The sequence below is a fragment of the Leuciscus leuciscus genome, assembly GCF_965113295.1.
Source record: "Leuciscus leuciscus genome assembly, chromosome: 1".
In the NCBI taxonomy this organism is placed as follows: Eukaryota; Metazoa; Chordata; class Actinopteri; order Cypriniformes; family Leuciscidae; genus Leuciscus; species Leuciscus leuciscus.
In genome coordinates, this window is record NC_138725.1 from 55,184,353 (window position 1) to 55,201,162 (window position 16,810).

Consider the following 16,810-nt stretch of genomic DNA (forward strand, 5'->3'; position numbering starts at 1 on the left):
TTTTGCCGGTGAAATCTAATTGGGATTTTAGATTTTCGATAGGATTGGGAATTTCACGTAAGGGCGAAAGAATTGTCATGCTAATTCAACGCATTGACTAACAGAGGACTGCTGGTTTTGAAAGTGACGAGCATTATTTGTAGTTTTTGTTTTTTGTAGTTTTTTCTTTTCTTTCTTTATTGTATAGCACAGTGAAGATTAGACAGGAAGCTAATCTCAGTTCGCCTGATGTTGGAGTAGAGTACTTCCCACGAGGCTATATCACTTCTGACACTATTACCAAAATCTACACTTAGATTTGGTAATATCTACACTATTACCAAAATATTTCCTTTTTTTGCCTGCAAAACTGCTAAAAAAAATGTATGTGACCACAAAAAAAAAAAAAATGTTTTAACTTTTTTTTTTACTCGGATAAAAAAGTTTCTCAGATATATTTTATTTTATTTTTGGTAATTTACCAAATCTTTTCACAGATTTTTGCCTGAAGATAAGACGAAAATACAGGTTAAAGGGTTAGAAAATGAAATGTCTGTCATAAATTGTTCACCCTCATGTCGTTCCAGACCTGTAAGACCTTCGTTCGTCTTCGAAACACAAATGAAGATATTTTTTGATAAAATCCGGAGCTTTCTGACCCTTTCACAAGGCCCAGAAAGGAAGTAAAGATATCGTTTAAAAAGGTCATGTGGCTCCAGTGGTTCAAATGTTATGTTATGAGTGATGCAAATACATTTTGCGCAAAATAAATAAATAACAACTTTATTCAACAATTTCTTCTCTTCCATGTCAGTCTCTGACGCTGTTCACGTGAGCAACGCATGCGTGTGATACTGACGCAGGATCCAGCCAATACTGAGCCGCCGTTCTGACATCCGGAAGCACTGCACTGTGTTTACAACGTGAACAGAGTCAAATACTGACACGGAAGAGAATAAATTGTTGGATAAAGTTGGTTTTTGTTTTGTTTTGTTTTTTGCGCACACAAATATTCTTGTCGCTTCATCACATGGACTATTCTAACTATATCTTTACTAGCTTTCTGGGCCTTGAAAGTGGTAATTAAATTGCTGTTTATGGTGGGATCAGAGAGCTCTCAGATTTCATCAAAAATATCTTCATTTGTTTCCGAAGATGAACGAAAGTCTTAAAGGTTTGAAACGACATGAGGGTGAGTAATTAATCACAAAAATTTCATTTTTGGGTGAACTAACCCTTTAAGAAAATGATTTTGCAGAGTATGAAACTCTACATATGTTGCTCTATTATTTGCTCTGATAACTCATGTATTCTTTCATCCCTTTCACGTTTTTAAGTAGCTAAATGCATCTCTTCTGGCATGAGGTGTGTCGGTGTGCTTGCTGCATGATGGAACGTGATTGGTTTGCATCCGGGGGGTATGTACGGTAAATAGCCTGAATGCTAGCGGAGGTCCCCTCTGAGCTGTGTCAATTAAACGTGTCCAAACCCGTGGCTTCTCTTCCAGAATGCTTTCGCTCCCTTGACTGATGCCAAGACCAGAAGCCACGCCGATGATGTGGGTCTCGTTCTTTCTTCTTTGCAGGCTAGTATATACCGAGGTGGATACAGTCGTTTCGCGCCATACTAAAAAAAAAAAAAAACCTTTCAAAACCTATTGAGAATCTTCCTGTGGGGGTAAAGGAGGAGTAATTCAGAGGCCTGGGTATTGCAATACATGCAGTAGTGCATCATTTTAGCATCTCTTAAGAGAGAAGACAAAAACGGATATTTTTCATCTTATACCTCAGATATTTTGTGCTGTGTATTTTAATATTGTGGGTTTTTAATTTCTAAAGATTACATAGATTGTTGGCTGTAGAGGTTTCTGTGGTGATCTAGAGAGCTGCTAGATTTTAAAAAGATGAAAAAAAATAAATAAGAAGATACAAATTGTTAGGGCTTTATCATGTAAATGAGTTATGTATGATAAATATTGAAGTCACTTCGGGGTTATCATATTTTGTAAGAGTGTAAGTGACTAGAGTCGTCCAGTGGTTTACGCTTTCGTTGACATCGCCTTTCATCTTTCTTTTGGTTTCTTTTCGCTTCTGGGTTCTGTGCCGTAGAGGAAGAGTGCGCAAGGGGTTGTGGGTAGGCGTAGATACAGGCGTCTGCGTGGTGGGAAGACCGAAAGACCCGGGGGCTGGCAGTAAAGTCGGTGTAGTTCCCCGAGCGCAGAGAAGACAGAGCCGGTCAAAGAGACCACTGAGGTATCGATTATTTAAGCTGTCTTATATCAGTCATTACTCAAAGCCAAAGGTTATGTTCCTGGGGTGTTCAATGTGTATATTCAGACTATACATAGCAGCTCGTAGAAACTCCCCAAAAATTCATCATGACAGTCTTTTACTGTTTAACTATTATCTAGTCCTTAAGTCAGACCCTCGCTAGTTTAGGCCTACCACGAGTTGTTCTTTTTATATTACAGTACTTCCAGTACGTCGATTGATATAAATGCTGACTTTTATAATACGGGAGAGACGAAACACGAAAAAGAAAAAAAAAGATGGCGACGGTTGCGCCGGTTATATATATTTTTTTCTTGTTTTTCTTGTTTTTCTTTTTTCTTTTTTTTTCTCAGAAGTTAAGAAACTGATTATTTGTACAAGATGAGAGTGGGAAAAAATAAACAGTGTATTAAATTTGATCTGTGCAGTGAAAATGTTCTCTTATACGAAAAACACAACTGTATAATGTTTTAGATTTAGTGTGGTAGACCAACTGTTAGAGAAAGGTGTCTCATTTTTTATGGAATCATACACAGATTTATATCAACACTTTACAAGTAATGCAATCATTATGTAGATATAATCATAGTATTTTTGTCAACTGTACAATTTTGCACACACAACCTGCAATTTTTTCATCACCACTTCTTCTCACTTGTGAGACGTTCCGTTGTCCTTTTCTTTTGGTTCTCTGCTTCTTCCAAGTGTTTCGTTTTGATATCATTTTTAATGTGACATCCTTTGTACTATTATTTTCTAGAACACAGCCTTTACACTTTGAAACTGTTTGATTATCGAGAAACTGAGAAATATATGACTTGTGAAAAAGATATCTATATGTAAATAGGAATAATGATAACTATGTCATTTACAAGTGCTACACAAACAAGCTGTCAAGGTGTTCTTGAAGAGTCGCAGCTTGGCTGTGCATACGCGAAGACTTCCCTTCATGTTGTTTACAAGTATACCTAATTAGAGGTGTTTGTCACATATCTCATTTTTCTTTATTTTGTATTTATAAAAGTTTCAATTGCATTAAATACAAACAAAAGAGCAGCTTCAATTTATCCGGCTGCAAATATCCTCTTGTGTACTGTGTGCGTCACATCACACAACCTGGCAAAAATATCTTACCCACTGCTGTGATTCTGCTCTTTCTGCTTTAAGTACGTGTTGTGGACAGGCTTTCTCCTTGTCATTGTATGTGCATGCACTATGATCTGCATAACAATAACCATCAATAAAGTTTCTCAAGATAACGAGAATTTGTCTTGGAATTTCTTTGCACGATGCCGGGTGGATCTCATATTCAGATGATGGAGTGCGATTGTCCTCTGATCTGATTTCATTGTCTAAAATTGCATCGAATAGCTCAAGGCGAAGGGGAAACGATCATATCTGAGGAGGTTAAAAGGAATTGATGCTTCCAGGTCTGAGGTGGTCATCTATACGGCCTTAAGAAGAATCGAGATCGGATTCTTGCAGTCTGATTAGGTTATCCCTAACACTTTCAGGGTTATGAAACATCTCCGGACTGCAGATATTTCTACAAAAGAAAAGAATGACACACAATATGGACTTATTTTAGGGTGCAGTTAAAGTGGCGCAAAATCACAAATGGCTGTAGATTTTTCACAAAAGTTCTGAGGAACATCATTTGCATAACGGCCCTACAAATGACAATATTCTGAACATGGTATGAAGAACATTACTTTGGAGAATGATGAGGCCCTCTCGTCATCATCAAACCTGAACCTGTCTGCCCCTCGTAACTGTAAGTAGCAGATATTCATTATCTTTCTCTCATTTCGCCAAGGTATGATGGTATTTTATAAATTATGTATACTACAGATAGTTCTAATTGAAGAAAAGAAGAATTACCCCACATTCTCGATTTGATCAGTGTAATTGGAAAAACTTAGCCAGGGGTTCCTTGGAAAGATAAGCAATATAAATGTTTAAATGTGATGAAGGAGTCACATTATGCTAGGTAATTACAACACCTCTTCACAGAAATGGGTGATCAATAATTAACGTATCTTGGGTCACAAGTCTGGGACATAATTTAAAATTGGTTATTAATTCTATTATGAAAAATGTACATTCTCTTCAGATTATGTTGCCACGTCCACAGGGAGAGGTAAAGGAGGTCTGAAGGTTTTAATTCAGTCTCTCTCGCTCGGCTCGCCGCTCTGTCCCCCTTCCCACCGGCTCTATGAGAGCTGTCAGTAATGTGATGATTTATGTTTCTGAATTAAATCACGTATTAAATGAAGTAATTTGGGTCTCTTTGCTCAGTCTGATTGGCTGAATGAGTCTGGATTGATTATCATGCAGATTGGAGTGAGTGGACGCTGGCTTTCTCACCATCGCTCTCTCATAACACTGCAGACTTACAAATCACAGTTGTCACTAGGATTCAAACGCTTTGGATTCTATGTAAGACTGTACAAGAATTCAGATGTCTACAATGGTTTGGTGGTCCTATAGCTGCCTGGTCTAAACTGGTCATCCAGCCTATTCTTAACCTGGTCTTCCAACCTGTCTGAAAAGCTGAAAAGTGCCCAAAATTGCTCCATAACCAATCAACAGACCAGGCTGGAAGACCAACTGAGACTATAAAAGCATCTTATAACACCATAGTTTTTGACTCCAAAACTGTCTACAACAATATTAAAATGTAAAAAATGTTAAAACTCAAAATTATATTCACATAAATTAGAAGTGTTAAAAATTAAAATAAGTAATTAAGGCAAGAAGACCCCAGATGAATATATGGGTAAAATAATTAACTAATAGATATCACCATGCATCCCCAGTTGATTGATTACATTTAGAATAGCACAAAAAAGTTTTCTGAAATGTTGTTTAAATATGCAAAGGAGGCATTATCTAATTAAATATGCACTAATTTGCATATCTTTTTTAAATATACAGTATGCAGTTATATAAAGACAGACTCAAAATTATTGTTTAATATTTTTTTGTTGACATATTAGTCAAAGTTTTTACAGAGGGGATTTTGGATATCTCTTTTTATCACTCCATAAATCAATAAAATGCTATCAACAGCCAGAAAAAAATTAATACATTTAGGAGTAAAATGTATAAAATCAGGCAAATGATATATGAACAAACCCCTTTGTAAACCCCTTAAGAATATAGATAGGAATAAAACTGTAAAGTGTGGTGTATGTAAGTGCTGCTGAAGTGGAGATTTCTGACTCCGTGCTGGAGAGAAAAATCATTTAGAGAAAACGGCCTTTAGAGATATGTACTGTAATTGTGTAAAGTGCTATAAAAGATACACTTGAAAGTGTATTTTGGATGTTTTCTTTCCTCTAGTCTAAAAAAAACAACAAAAAACAACAACAACAAAAAACACTTTATGAAAAGCTAAAAAGCCCAAAATTTTGTCTGTAGTGTCTCGCCCTAAAATACACACAATTAAAATTATTACATTGAAGAATTCCAGTAGTTTGGGGAGGAGTTCAATTAAGAAATATCTTGATATTTTGTTGTTTTAGCTTTTTTTAAAGCTTATTTTGTCTTATTTTATTTTAAAAGCCTGTTCACACCAAGGACGTTAACTATAAAAGCTTTAATAATAATCTTTTCAATTTTATAATAGTGAAGTCTACACCACAGCTATAACAATAACGAAACAGAGGAACAGTTGATATCACTTTCAGAACTATTCTTTCCAGCTGATGAACGATAAAAACATTGACAGCCAATCAGAATCCACCCGACAGCTCGCGCATTTAAAGTGACAGATGACATAAATGCAGCATGCACTTATAATAAACAGAACATTTTTATACATTGGCGTGAACGCTAATATAGTAATCTTTCTTGGTATGAATTGGCCTTAGGATATCTTGAGGGCCTCTAGTGGATCCCGGCCACTGTTTTTAAATGTTATACAGGGATAGATTTTAAACGTAGCTATACGTGTTCATTAAAGAGACAGGAGGACTGGGCTCCTGGAGGAAAAGGCCAAAAGCCACGACACTCATAATTACAAAAACTGCCATCCTAATGCAGTTTACAATGTGTCTCTGAAGCCATTCGTCACGAGCGCGACCGGCACGATTTACTGTCATATCTAAGATTTGTGCACTGCACCTAGCAGCCTCTTGCCTGTGTGAGCTTTATCAGACACTTGCACTTAAATTGTCACCAGTCGGCTGGATTTCATGCAAACTTTCTCTGCGCTCGTGACACGGGCTGATACAGGAGGTGCACATTATGAATGAATGACTGAGTGAGCTGGAGGGAAGCAGGAGGCAGCAGGGCAGAAGCTAATCGCCTCTCCATCATATCTGTTCTGCTCTACTTTCTCCCGCAGAGTCTCTGATAATAGACATTTCATCAGAGATTAGGCACCAGGCCTCTAAACACTGCTGCAGGGGAACCCTTGCCTCGACTGCACGCCGCCGAGGGAAGCTCTTCGCCCTCCTCCTCTTCCTCCCGCAGCCCTGTCTTTATCCGGAGTCTCCAAATGACTCATCAGACCCGTAATGCAAATGAGAGCTATGTTGAGATGCCTGGGTCTTGTTTTCATTCGTCTGGAGCCCTGTGGAATTCACCAACGGCGTGATGCGACCTGCCGTTTTCAATTTCAAAAGGCCAAAGATTTCGTGTGTGCTAGATTCTGTTTTACTGGAGCTCTTGGAATGTTGTGCCGTTCACGTGAGGTGACGTGCAGTGGTGTTTGTCAGCCAGGGATGGAAATTAACTTTTTTGTCCACCGGCCACTGTGGCTGGTGGATTTCAAAATCTACCAGCCACTCAATGTTTTTACCAGCCACTTTCTTGTTTTTAACCGACAATGTGTAACTGCATGTGAAAATTAATACTACAAGATCTACAATACTTAAGCAGTTTATTTAATCTCAAGTCTCAATGAAATACTGACATTTTCTCTTTCTCTCTTATATATATTTCTCTTTTTTACCTGGATGTGGCATTTGAATGATTCGTGGTCTTTTATGGCTTCCAGTTTTAGGTTTTTAGTCCCAACAATGAAACTAGGGCTGGGCGATATGGACCAAAAGTCATATCCCGATTATTTAGGCTGAATATCGATATACGATATATATCCCGATATTTTTTCCGCAAAGTGAGAGCAAATGTTCAGTCAAAGTCAAAGCCAAATATGACATGTCACAAGTAGTTTTATTGAAACCGGCTATTTCCACACACACAAGTACTGTCCCCCTTTACTTAACATAAATTGTAAGAATATGACTAATAGTAAAGACTAGTACTAATAAATAAACATTAGGCCTATGCTAAAGCTATTAAATAGCAGTCCCAAACTAGTTTTTGTTAATACAATGTTGGTATGAGCCACTAGAGTCATTTAAAAAATATTAAAAATAACACAAAGAAAAATAAAGTGGCATTTTTGGGGTTAATATGGAAACGACAGTTGCCATGGTGAATACACAATATTAACAATAACTGTTAATGAACCATGGAAACTGCTCCTGGTGAACAGAATGAAAATCATACCTGCATTACTTTTATTTTGTGTAATTTACAACGTAACGGCGTTGCATGCTCGTAGTTTCTTGTGCACTTTATATACAGTGAGGCGATACACAGCGCGCGCCGCCGCATTTGCGCGTGCAATTGAAGAGTGTGCGCTCCGAGCACAGGATAACGGCTGACGTGACAGGACAAGAAAGTCCGTTTTTCTGAGGTGAAAGACTTTATTTCAGCGTACACTTATGTCCTCTAAAAGTGTCCGCCGTCTGTGTGAAACAGTATATTTTTATTTACCCGCCACGGTGGCCGGTAGGTGAAGCGAGTTTACCCGCCACAACACAAAATCACCCGCATTTGGCTGGTGGCGGGTGCTAATTTCCATCCCTGTTGTCAGCATTCCTGAGATGACATCGCCACTCTGCAGAAAGAGCTGATGTGAGTGTGATGTATGCAAACATTAATGCGCATCACTCGGTGTGAAGACATCAAACAGACAGTTCAACTGCTGAGGCACACTGTATCTTTCAGCTTTCTTCTGCCATTTGAATGCACTCATGAAAAACGGTAATCCTAGTTCTGGTTGGTTAATATAGCGTTCTAGCCATATGATGAAATACAAATTCATACCCCATACATGCTAAGCAAGGCAGTTTAGTTTACTTGTCAGTATTTGTGTACGCCCTTCAACATGATCAAACACTTGGAGCGTGATGACATATATACTATAGGCTACCATGCAAACGTTTGGGGTGTGTTTTTGAAAGAAATCTCTAATGCTCACCAAGGCTGCATTTATTTGATCAAAAATATTGTAAAAACTGTAATATTGTGAAACATTAATGCAATTTATATTTTAATATATTTAAAAATGTATTTTATTCCATGTAATTTATTATTGAGTGAAAAGCGTGTTTTTCAGGAGTCTTCAGTGTCACATGATCCTTCAGAAATCATTCGAATGTGATGATTAGTGCTCAGGAATCATTTCTTACTTGCAATCTTGAAAAGTTTTTTTAAGGATTCTTTGATGAATAGAAAGTTTAAAAAAAACTACTTAAAAAAATTGTAACAATGTAGAAGCCTTTACTGTCACTGGATTAAATGTTGATTAGTTAAATGCATCCTTCCTGAATAACAGTATACATTTTTTAATTTTTTTTATTATTAAAACTATGGTAATTTATTTTTAGGTATTTTTAATTCGTCCATTTCATATAATAAAATATCTGTTTTACATATCGAAATTAATATAATTTAAATGACACTTGTTGTTTAATAAAAAAAAAAATAATTAGATGGTTTAGATTAGATTAGATTAATTTGATGTGTTTTCTTAACTGTTATGTAGCCCATGGTTATGATAATTGCATTAGAACGATCGCTATTCACAATATAGCAGGAGTCTTATTGTTTTCGCAGAGCGCCTGAGCTATGATGAAGAAATATCAATTCTCTTTGCATCAAATGATTTAACGTATCCATATTGGGAAACAGAAAATGGCATTAGTTCAAAACCATAATATCGGTTATTAAATTGGCAAATGCCTGTGGTGGCAGAAACAAGTTTATCTTTATAAAGCTGAAGTGATAAAGGATTAGCTGAAACACCAAAGAGAGTCGTGACTCGTGTCTTCTCCAAAAAGAGCCTTCAGACATTTTGAACATCTGCAGTATAAAGCTGCACTAGGAAAGGCATATGGATATAATTGCATTAGCACAAAAAAAGTGCTATGTTTTTATTCAAACTGTTTGTATGCTCAGTTTGCAGTGTTGATAGTAGGCCAAATGTGCACACATGGGAACTGCTCTTACTGTAAACACAAGCATTATGAAGAATGACTCAGTATATACTACAGGGCCTCTAATAGTAAGAATGAACCTCCCTCTGAAGAACCATATTTTTAATCATGTCTCTGTGGTGTGCGTATTGAGATGCATATTTACATATATCTACAAGTTTTTCTATGAACCATCGCCATTACAGGGAGGTTATGTAACAGTGCCTTAGGAGCTGATGGAAGTGATGTGGCTTCTAATATGTCAAGTAGCGTCGGCTAGGCTGTTATTGATGGTGAAAATTACATTAATGCTGCAATATTAACCCTTAATGTCTAGCTGCCATTTTTCAGTATTCTTGACAAAAATGAAAATGTTGTAGACTTTATTCATCCAGTCCAGACATGTAATTTTCGTTGAAATTAAATCTATTAAATATAGATTCTGTCATTACTATGATCCATTACATAAAGGTACTTCATTTAAATACAGAGTTTACTACTCACATTTAGTTTGACTTCAGTATATATATATATATATATATATATATATAAATACTCATTGTTTTATTTCTGCTGTCACTCATTTTATTTGTAGAGTTCAAGAACATCTGTTCACATTTTCCCAAGGGCACTGAGCTGGTTTGGTTTAAACATTGTTGTCAATTATGGATTTACATGCAAAGTTGTGTGCCCTTTTAGTGGGCTACTTTTTAGAACACAACCCTCGAGACCTTCACGAAATCCCTTGCAGTGTGCCTTTGCTTATTTGTTTTGGCACATTTAGTTACAAATCATGGTCCTCACATGTCTAATAAAATCTCATGCATGGGATTTGCATCTGATTTGTGCAGTTCAGAATGTGAGCAGTGATTCCTTTGTTGAATGCATGGAATACATGAGCATGGAAAATCTGATTATCATGGTCTGATAATATGCAGACATTCGAGAAAATACTGTGTTTATTGAGTAATTTTTTTTCCCCTTCCATCCTCTTACCAAACCCTCCTTCTTAAACATTTCTTTTCGGAAACAAGACATTTTTTTTTTTTTTTTTACATTTTTTCTTTGTGTGTGCGCATTTCTCTTTCAATAAAAAAGCAACCTTTAGTTCCATGTGCATCACTCAGGATGCTTTTAGCAGCACAATATAATATAATTCTTATGTTTTTACAGGAACACATGTTATGCACAATTCAATGGCTCAATATCCCATAAATGCTCTCTCATGAAATATTACCAGTGTGAGATGAAACGCTGATTGGTTTTATTATCTATAGTGTTGTGGTGTCAGTTATATGAAAATAGTTTATTACCACTATTGTAATTTATTTTTGTTTTACTAGCTCTTCTCATTGACCCCTCTCACTCTTGTTCCACATAGCCTAGCTGAGAGCTGCGAACGTGCTCCACGTGCATTCTCAATGTTCTTCCTCCACCTGCCGGTCATATAGAGAATGACTGTTAAAAAACTGCAAGTGTTGAAGAATATCCACTATTCTCCACTTAAAAACTCGAGACGCAGGGCAGTGAAATAAAAGAAAAACTAAATACGCGTTGTTGTTGTTGTTGTTGTTGTTGTTTTTTAAGTTTAGCCAACTTATTTGAACTTGAGCGCCGCGCAATGCGCGAGACGTTGCAACCGACGCAAGCACAACGGTTTAGCGCGTTTATGTAGAAAAACAATGGGAAAGCAGCGCAGTGTGACGTAGGCATATGTCATAAGCAGCAGTGTCATAGTAGCATAAACACAGAAGTGATGCTTAGTAATGACAATAAATGAGGGCCGCTCCCTCCTCCTTCTGCTCCCCAGCCTCAATCCCATCAGTTCCAGACTCCTTTGCCCAAATAGTGTTGCTACTTCACAAGCCCCATCTCCATACCGTTGACATCTAGGTCGACTGAGGTTTGACATGGCAAGCGATCTAGCCTCTTTTTTCCTCCTCTCTGTCTCATTAACTCCCTCACGCGCACTCTTTCCCTCCATCTCTCGCACCACTCCTTCCCTTATTCTCCCTCCCTTATTCTCCCTCCCTATCTGCCTCACACCCACTCCTCTCTCTCTCTCTCTCTCTCTCTCTCTCTCTCTCTCTCTCTCTCTCTCTCTCTCTCTCTCTCCTCTCTTTCTACCTTGCTGTTGGCCTCCTCACACCCAGCACCTCCATATGCTGCTCTTTAATATTTGATCAGCTCCATCTTGTCTGCAGCATCAGCGACTTCATGGGATAAATAACGTCTGCCTGCATCTCATCGCCTCCCCGCATGCATCTGCAGTGCGTAATTACGCACAGAATTTATGAGAGGCAGCAGCTTTGTTTATTTGCAAACTGCTCGGCGTAACTGATGCCAGTGTGAAGTGCGGCTGCTTCTGGCCCTCGCGCGCAGACCCCGCGCACTTTTCATATATTTTTTTACGACAAAGCAGCTTGGCCGCTAGAGGTTGTGCTCTTGCAGCGTGGTAAATAATCATCTCTCAAAGCTACTGTCTTTAGGCTGCTTTATACGCAGGGTTTACTGTGAGGTGAGGGCCTGCCGCAGTAAGAGGAGACAACAGGGGAAGGCTGATGTGATGCACGCGGTGTTGTGTTGGGCTGGGCCTGAGCCGCCACCAGGTGGATTTTTGTGATTTTTTTTCTGTCAGGAATAATCCTTTAACTACACTGCAATAATTACAATAAATTCATTTGTAATATAATGGAAACCTTTGTTCCCCTCAACTGCTGATATTATTTATTTATTTATTTACTTGCTTGCTTGCTTATTTATCCTCCAAGTAAGGAATTGTGACACAAACACTATGACAGTAATTACCGTAATAAAGTACACTGCAATTTTTTTTTTCTTTTTTTTTCTCATTGTAGCCTACTGTACATTTTTTTAAACATCTTTAAACAATGTGCATTTACTTCAATTTAAATTGTTAATAAGGTTGTTTTTTTTGAGTAAACCTTGACTTAGAGGTACACTATATAACTTTGTTCAAAATTCATTTGAATAATGAATTAATATTTCTTCGAAAGCGTGTTTTTGTCTTGCCCTGATTCACTATGGTAAGCCTATTATAAGTGTTTATATTTTAGACCTGAATGGGTGGTTTTCATGGGAAATTGTGTATATGTGTCACTCTCCCATTCGTGTCTCGTCATATTCGTAAAAAAAAAAGCTATGACGCTTGTATGGTGTGGGAGCAGCATAGGTTAGTTGTCACAACGAGCGATGAAGGTTGACATGGAGAAGCTAAATCTCGAACCTCCGGGGAATCACCCGTTTGAAAAACCGCTGAACAGAGGAGAGTCTGCGGGCAAAAGAGAACGTGACAGATAAAACGAATGTCACGATCACCAGCTGGAGTGCCCTTGATATCCACCAGAGGGAACTCCCCTCTTGTTCATTGCCATTCACACATGGACTACACTTGGACACCAGAAGTCACTGCCCTCATTATCCCTGATTGCTGTCAGTGTATCGGTGCTTACAGCAATCAAGCATCATTAGCTCACCCTAAAGCCTGGTCAATTCAGTCATTCATTGCGAAGTCTAGTTTGTGTCACTACTGCATTTCTGAGCACTCTATTGAGTATCTGTTCCCTGGTTTTGACCCTGTTGCCTGTTTTCTGGATTGACCCTGTCTACCTGAGTTCCTGCCCTGGTGTATGTTTGAATTGTTTGCTTGTGTTTTGACCAGTGCCTGTTTTTGGACTTTGATTGTGGATTACCCTTTCAATAAATACTGCGTTTGGATCCTCAACCTTCGTGTCTCGGAGCAGTTCAGGACAACGAGAATCAACATTGGCTTGGCTTTTCGGAGATGACGAGAACTGAGGGATTTTAAATGTTGTAAAAGCGACGCAGAGATGGCGTTTTTATTATTCAACAGGTGAGTAAGGTGTTTTATTGAACAGATAAATTGCCATATGAAGCACTCTAACAGAGTTCATTGTAAAGCATTGTGAAGGGTCATTTCATTACCTTTGTTGTAGCGCTGTGCTGGTGTAACCGGTCCTACTGAACCCGCTCCAAGCGGGATTCGAACCGTGGTCTCTAAGTCCGGGCGCTTTAACAAGGAGGCTAAAGACCGCAGCCTATAGTGTCAGTCGCTAGAGCGCCTCTTGAGATCAGGGAAGTGAGGTTTACAGCTCTTACCTGGCCAATGACATTTACATTGGCATTTACTGTGTCTATTCATGAGTTTTCTGTTTTATGAGCAGTAGGATAACTATATTCATCCGCAGTGTCACGCAGAACCAAAGCACAAACAATTTTTAATCATTAATCACACCCTTATCGTGAAATTAGGCATACACCATTTATCTTGTTTAACACATTCATTTTGTCATTTGCTTTATAAACCTTCAGATTGAAGGGCGATTCTCACAATGTATTTTCTGCACTGTGAAACCAAATAACCAAATGATATAAGGAGTCCATATAATTAATGCATTTATGCACACCAAAAAGTGTGCCTGATGAAGACCTGATGGTCTAAACGTTGCACTACAAAATACTTTTTTTTTTGGAGCTGCTATTTTCAGTGTGCGGACTTCACGCTTCTTTTCTGCACATCAAAAAGCCAATGAAAAAAAAAAAACATACCGAAAACAGACTTTTCAGTGTATAATTTGTGTACAGTGCAACAGCAAAGAGCTTGTTTACATTAGACGATACCGGACAGGACCAAATGGAGATGCCAAAAAAAGCCTCTAAACCAGCCGCCTTGACCTGACTGCATATACCTACTACAGTAAATGGATCCATTCAGAATTACTAAACACAACAACATACACAACTGATAAAAACACTACCCTGTATGTGTATGGAAAAAACGCGATGCACTGAAATGTGTAAATGTGCATAAATACAATGTGCGATCAGTGTGTCGAGAGTGCACATACGGGTGTGTTTGTGCATCAGTATAACAGACTCACGCATGCTTACTTTACGATTCCTTTTGTTGTTCTTTAAAAGTAGAGGCTCTGTTCTTTCTTCTGATATATTGCATGTTCAGATATGTATACAACAAAATATTCTGTGGGCCATGAGAGTTTTCTGAAAATTATTAAAAAAATTCCAGTGGCTGGCAGGGGAAGAGTTAAACAGACAATCAGTGCTAATTTGGAGAGGCACAAACTAATAACAAAAGTGCTGGGCAGGGCTTGGGCCAGGATGAAAGATGCTTGGGACAGTTGAGGGTACTGTCTCAGTCCGGCCAGTGCTGCATCGTCACAAAAGTTGATCATTTGCGCATGTTTTTAAGTCTTGCCAATTTAAACATTTAAGCACAAGAAGAGCGAAAGAGAACTTACATGTGCTGTGAGAAGTTTTGAGTGCGCACACGGAAAGCTGTGTCTCAGACAGCATTCGAATATTAATTTGAGTGTGCTTTTAAGTCTTCTAGCGCTTGAACGGACGGACAGTCACACAAAAATTGTCAACATGCCTGTCTTGGCAAATACCCTGGTTATATCCCAAACATGGTTATGTCTTAAGTGAACGTAAACAGTCGAGAAAGACAAAGCATGTGTACAATATCGGTGTATTGAATCAGTGCATTATGTCCTAAAGTGACAGCTGCCTAATATTCCTGCTGCTGTCTGTTTTCACTGTTCAGCAAACAATAGACAAAGAAATCTCTCACTGCTCTTTTTTTTTGAATACTTTATTTTAAGGATTTTTCAATTTAAAACACAGAACAAACAACACTGGCTCGGACTGTACACACAAGAAAGAAGAAGAAATAAAAATAAAGGATTATTATTATTATTATTTATATTTTTTATAATAATATACATTGGGTCTAATATATAAAAGTGCATTAGTAAAACGCTGCATAACAGTCTAGGTGTCCAGAAGGGATATGCAGTTTAAACCTTAGAGAAGTCACTGGAGGCCGACTGAGTTGTCAACTTGTCCAAATGCCCGAGAAATGAACCCCAAACAGCAGAAAATCTTTCAATAGAATCAGTCCTCAAAAATCGAAGTCTTTCCATCTGTATGACAGAGATCATGTCCATAATTCACATCTGGAAGGAAGGGGGTGAGGATGATTTCCATTTCTTAAGCACAAGTCTCTTAGCCACGACCATGCCCAGCATTAGGGACTGTTGCAATGCACCTGAAAGGCAGGAAGTGCGCTGTGAGAAGCCGAAGATGGTGAGTTCAGCATCCGGTGAAAGAGGCTTACTGTAAGCCTTGGAGTACCAGTCAAAAATGCTTGACCAAAATCCAAACAATAAAGGGCAAAACCAGAAAGCATGAGAGGCTGTATCCTCTGCCACCTTACACCTGTCACGCATTGGTGAAAAAGAGGGGAAAATTTTATGCAATTCGGCTTTAGTGTAATGCAAGCGGTGGATAACTTTGAATTGGATCAGTTGGCGTTTGCTATTGACTGAACAGGCATGTATCGTAGCCAAGCACCTGTCCCACGTATCTTCGGAGAGTTCAACTCCTAGGTTTTCTTATCAAATTTAGAAATAAGATGCCTAGAGTCAGGAGGATTAAAAAGAACATCGAAAAAGACATGCTTCTCCGGGAGGAGTTCAAAATGACAAATTTTGGACCTAACATTCTGATTTGTAAATAGTGAAAAAAATGTGCGTGAGGCAAATTTCTCTCTTAACTGATCAAAAGATGCAAACCGCCCTTCAACATAAAGATCTTTAATGGAACCCTTCTTCCTCCAGACATGGTAAGTTATATTAGACCATGGGGGTAAAAAGGAATGATTGTAGCAAATTGGCATATGAACAGAGGTCTCCGGCAGGGACAAAAATGATTTTTACTGAATTTTTCAAAACAAAACTTAATTTATTCAACTCTTTAGGCTTATCCAATTTGGAGAACAGCAGTGCCATTAAGGAGGTGCCAACAGCCAAGTTATTCTCCATTTGTACCCACAAGGGGGCCTCAGGGGTCAGGTTACCCGGTGTCTCCTTCAGCCAGAACATTAAAGCCCTAATATTGGCAGCCCAATAATAATGTTTAAATACTTGCATACCCAGACCACCTGAAGACTTGGATTTTTGTAGATGACTTTTAGAAATCCAGTGGGTCTTATAATTCCAAACGTAGGACAAGATTATAGAATCCAGTTCCTTAAAGAAAGCAGAGGTAAGAAAAAGAGGGAGATTTTGACAAAGATATAGGAATCTAGGAAGATAAACCATTTTAATTGAATTTATACGGCCAATCATGGACAAAGGTAAAGTTTTCCAATTCCCTATATTACTTTTGAGTTTAGAAAGAAACTCCACAAAGTTTAACTTAAATATTAATTTGGGATCTTTGGGG

The 16,810-nt window shown here is 38.2% G+C and overlaps 1 protein-coding gene across 11 annotated transcripts in view; it reads left to right on the forward strand.

Annotated features, from left to right (window-relative positions):
* Positions 1-2,862, forward strand: part of rbfox1 (RNA binding fox-1 homolog 1) — a 248,412-nt gene extending 245,550 nt beyond the window's left edge. For all 11 annotated transcript variants that reach the window (XM_082142968.1, XM_082142962.1, XM_082142963.1 and 8 more), the window contains one exon: positions 1,487-2,862. In XM_082142968.1, coding sequence (XP_081999094.1) covers position 1,487 — 1 coding nt within the window. In that variant the 3' untranslated portion in view covers positions 1,488-2,862. The remainder of the gene's footprint in view (positions 1-1,486) is intronic.
* Positions 2,863-16,810: the final 13,948 nt, after the last annotated feature.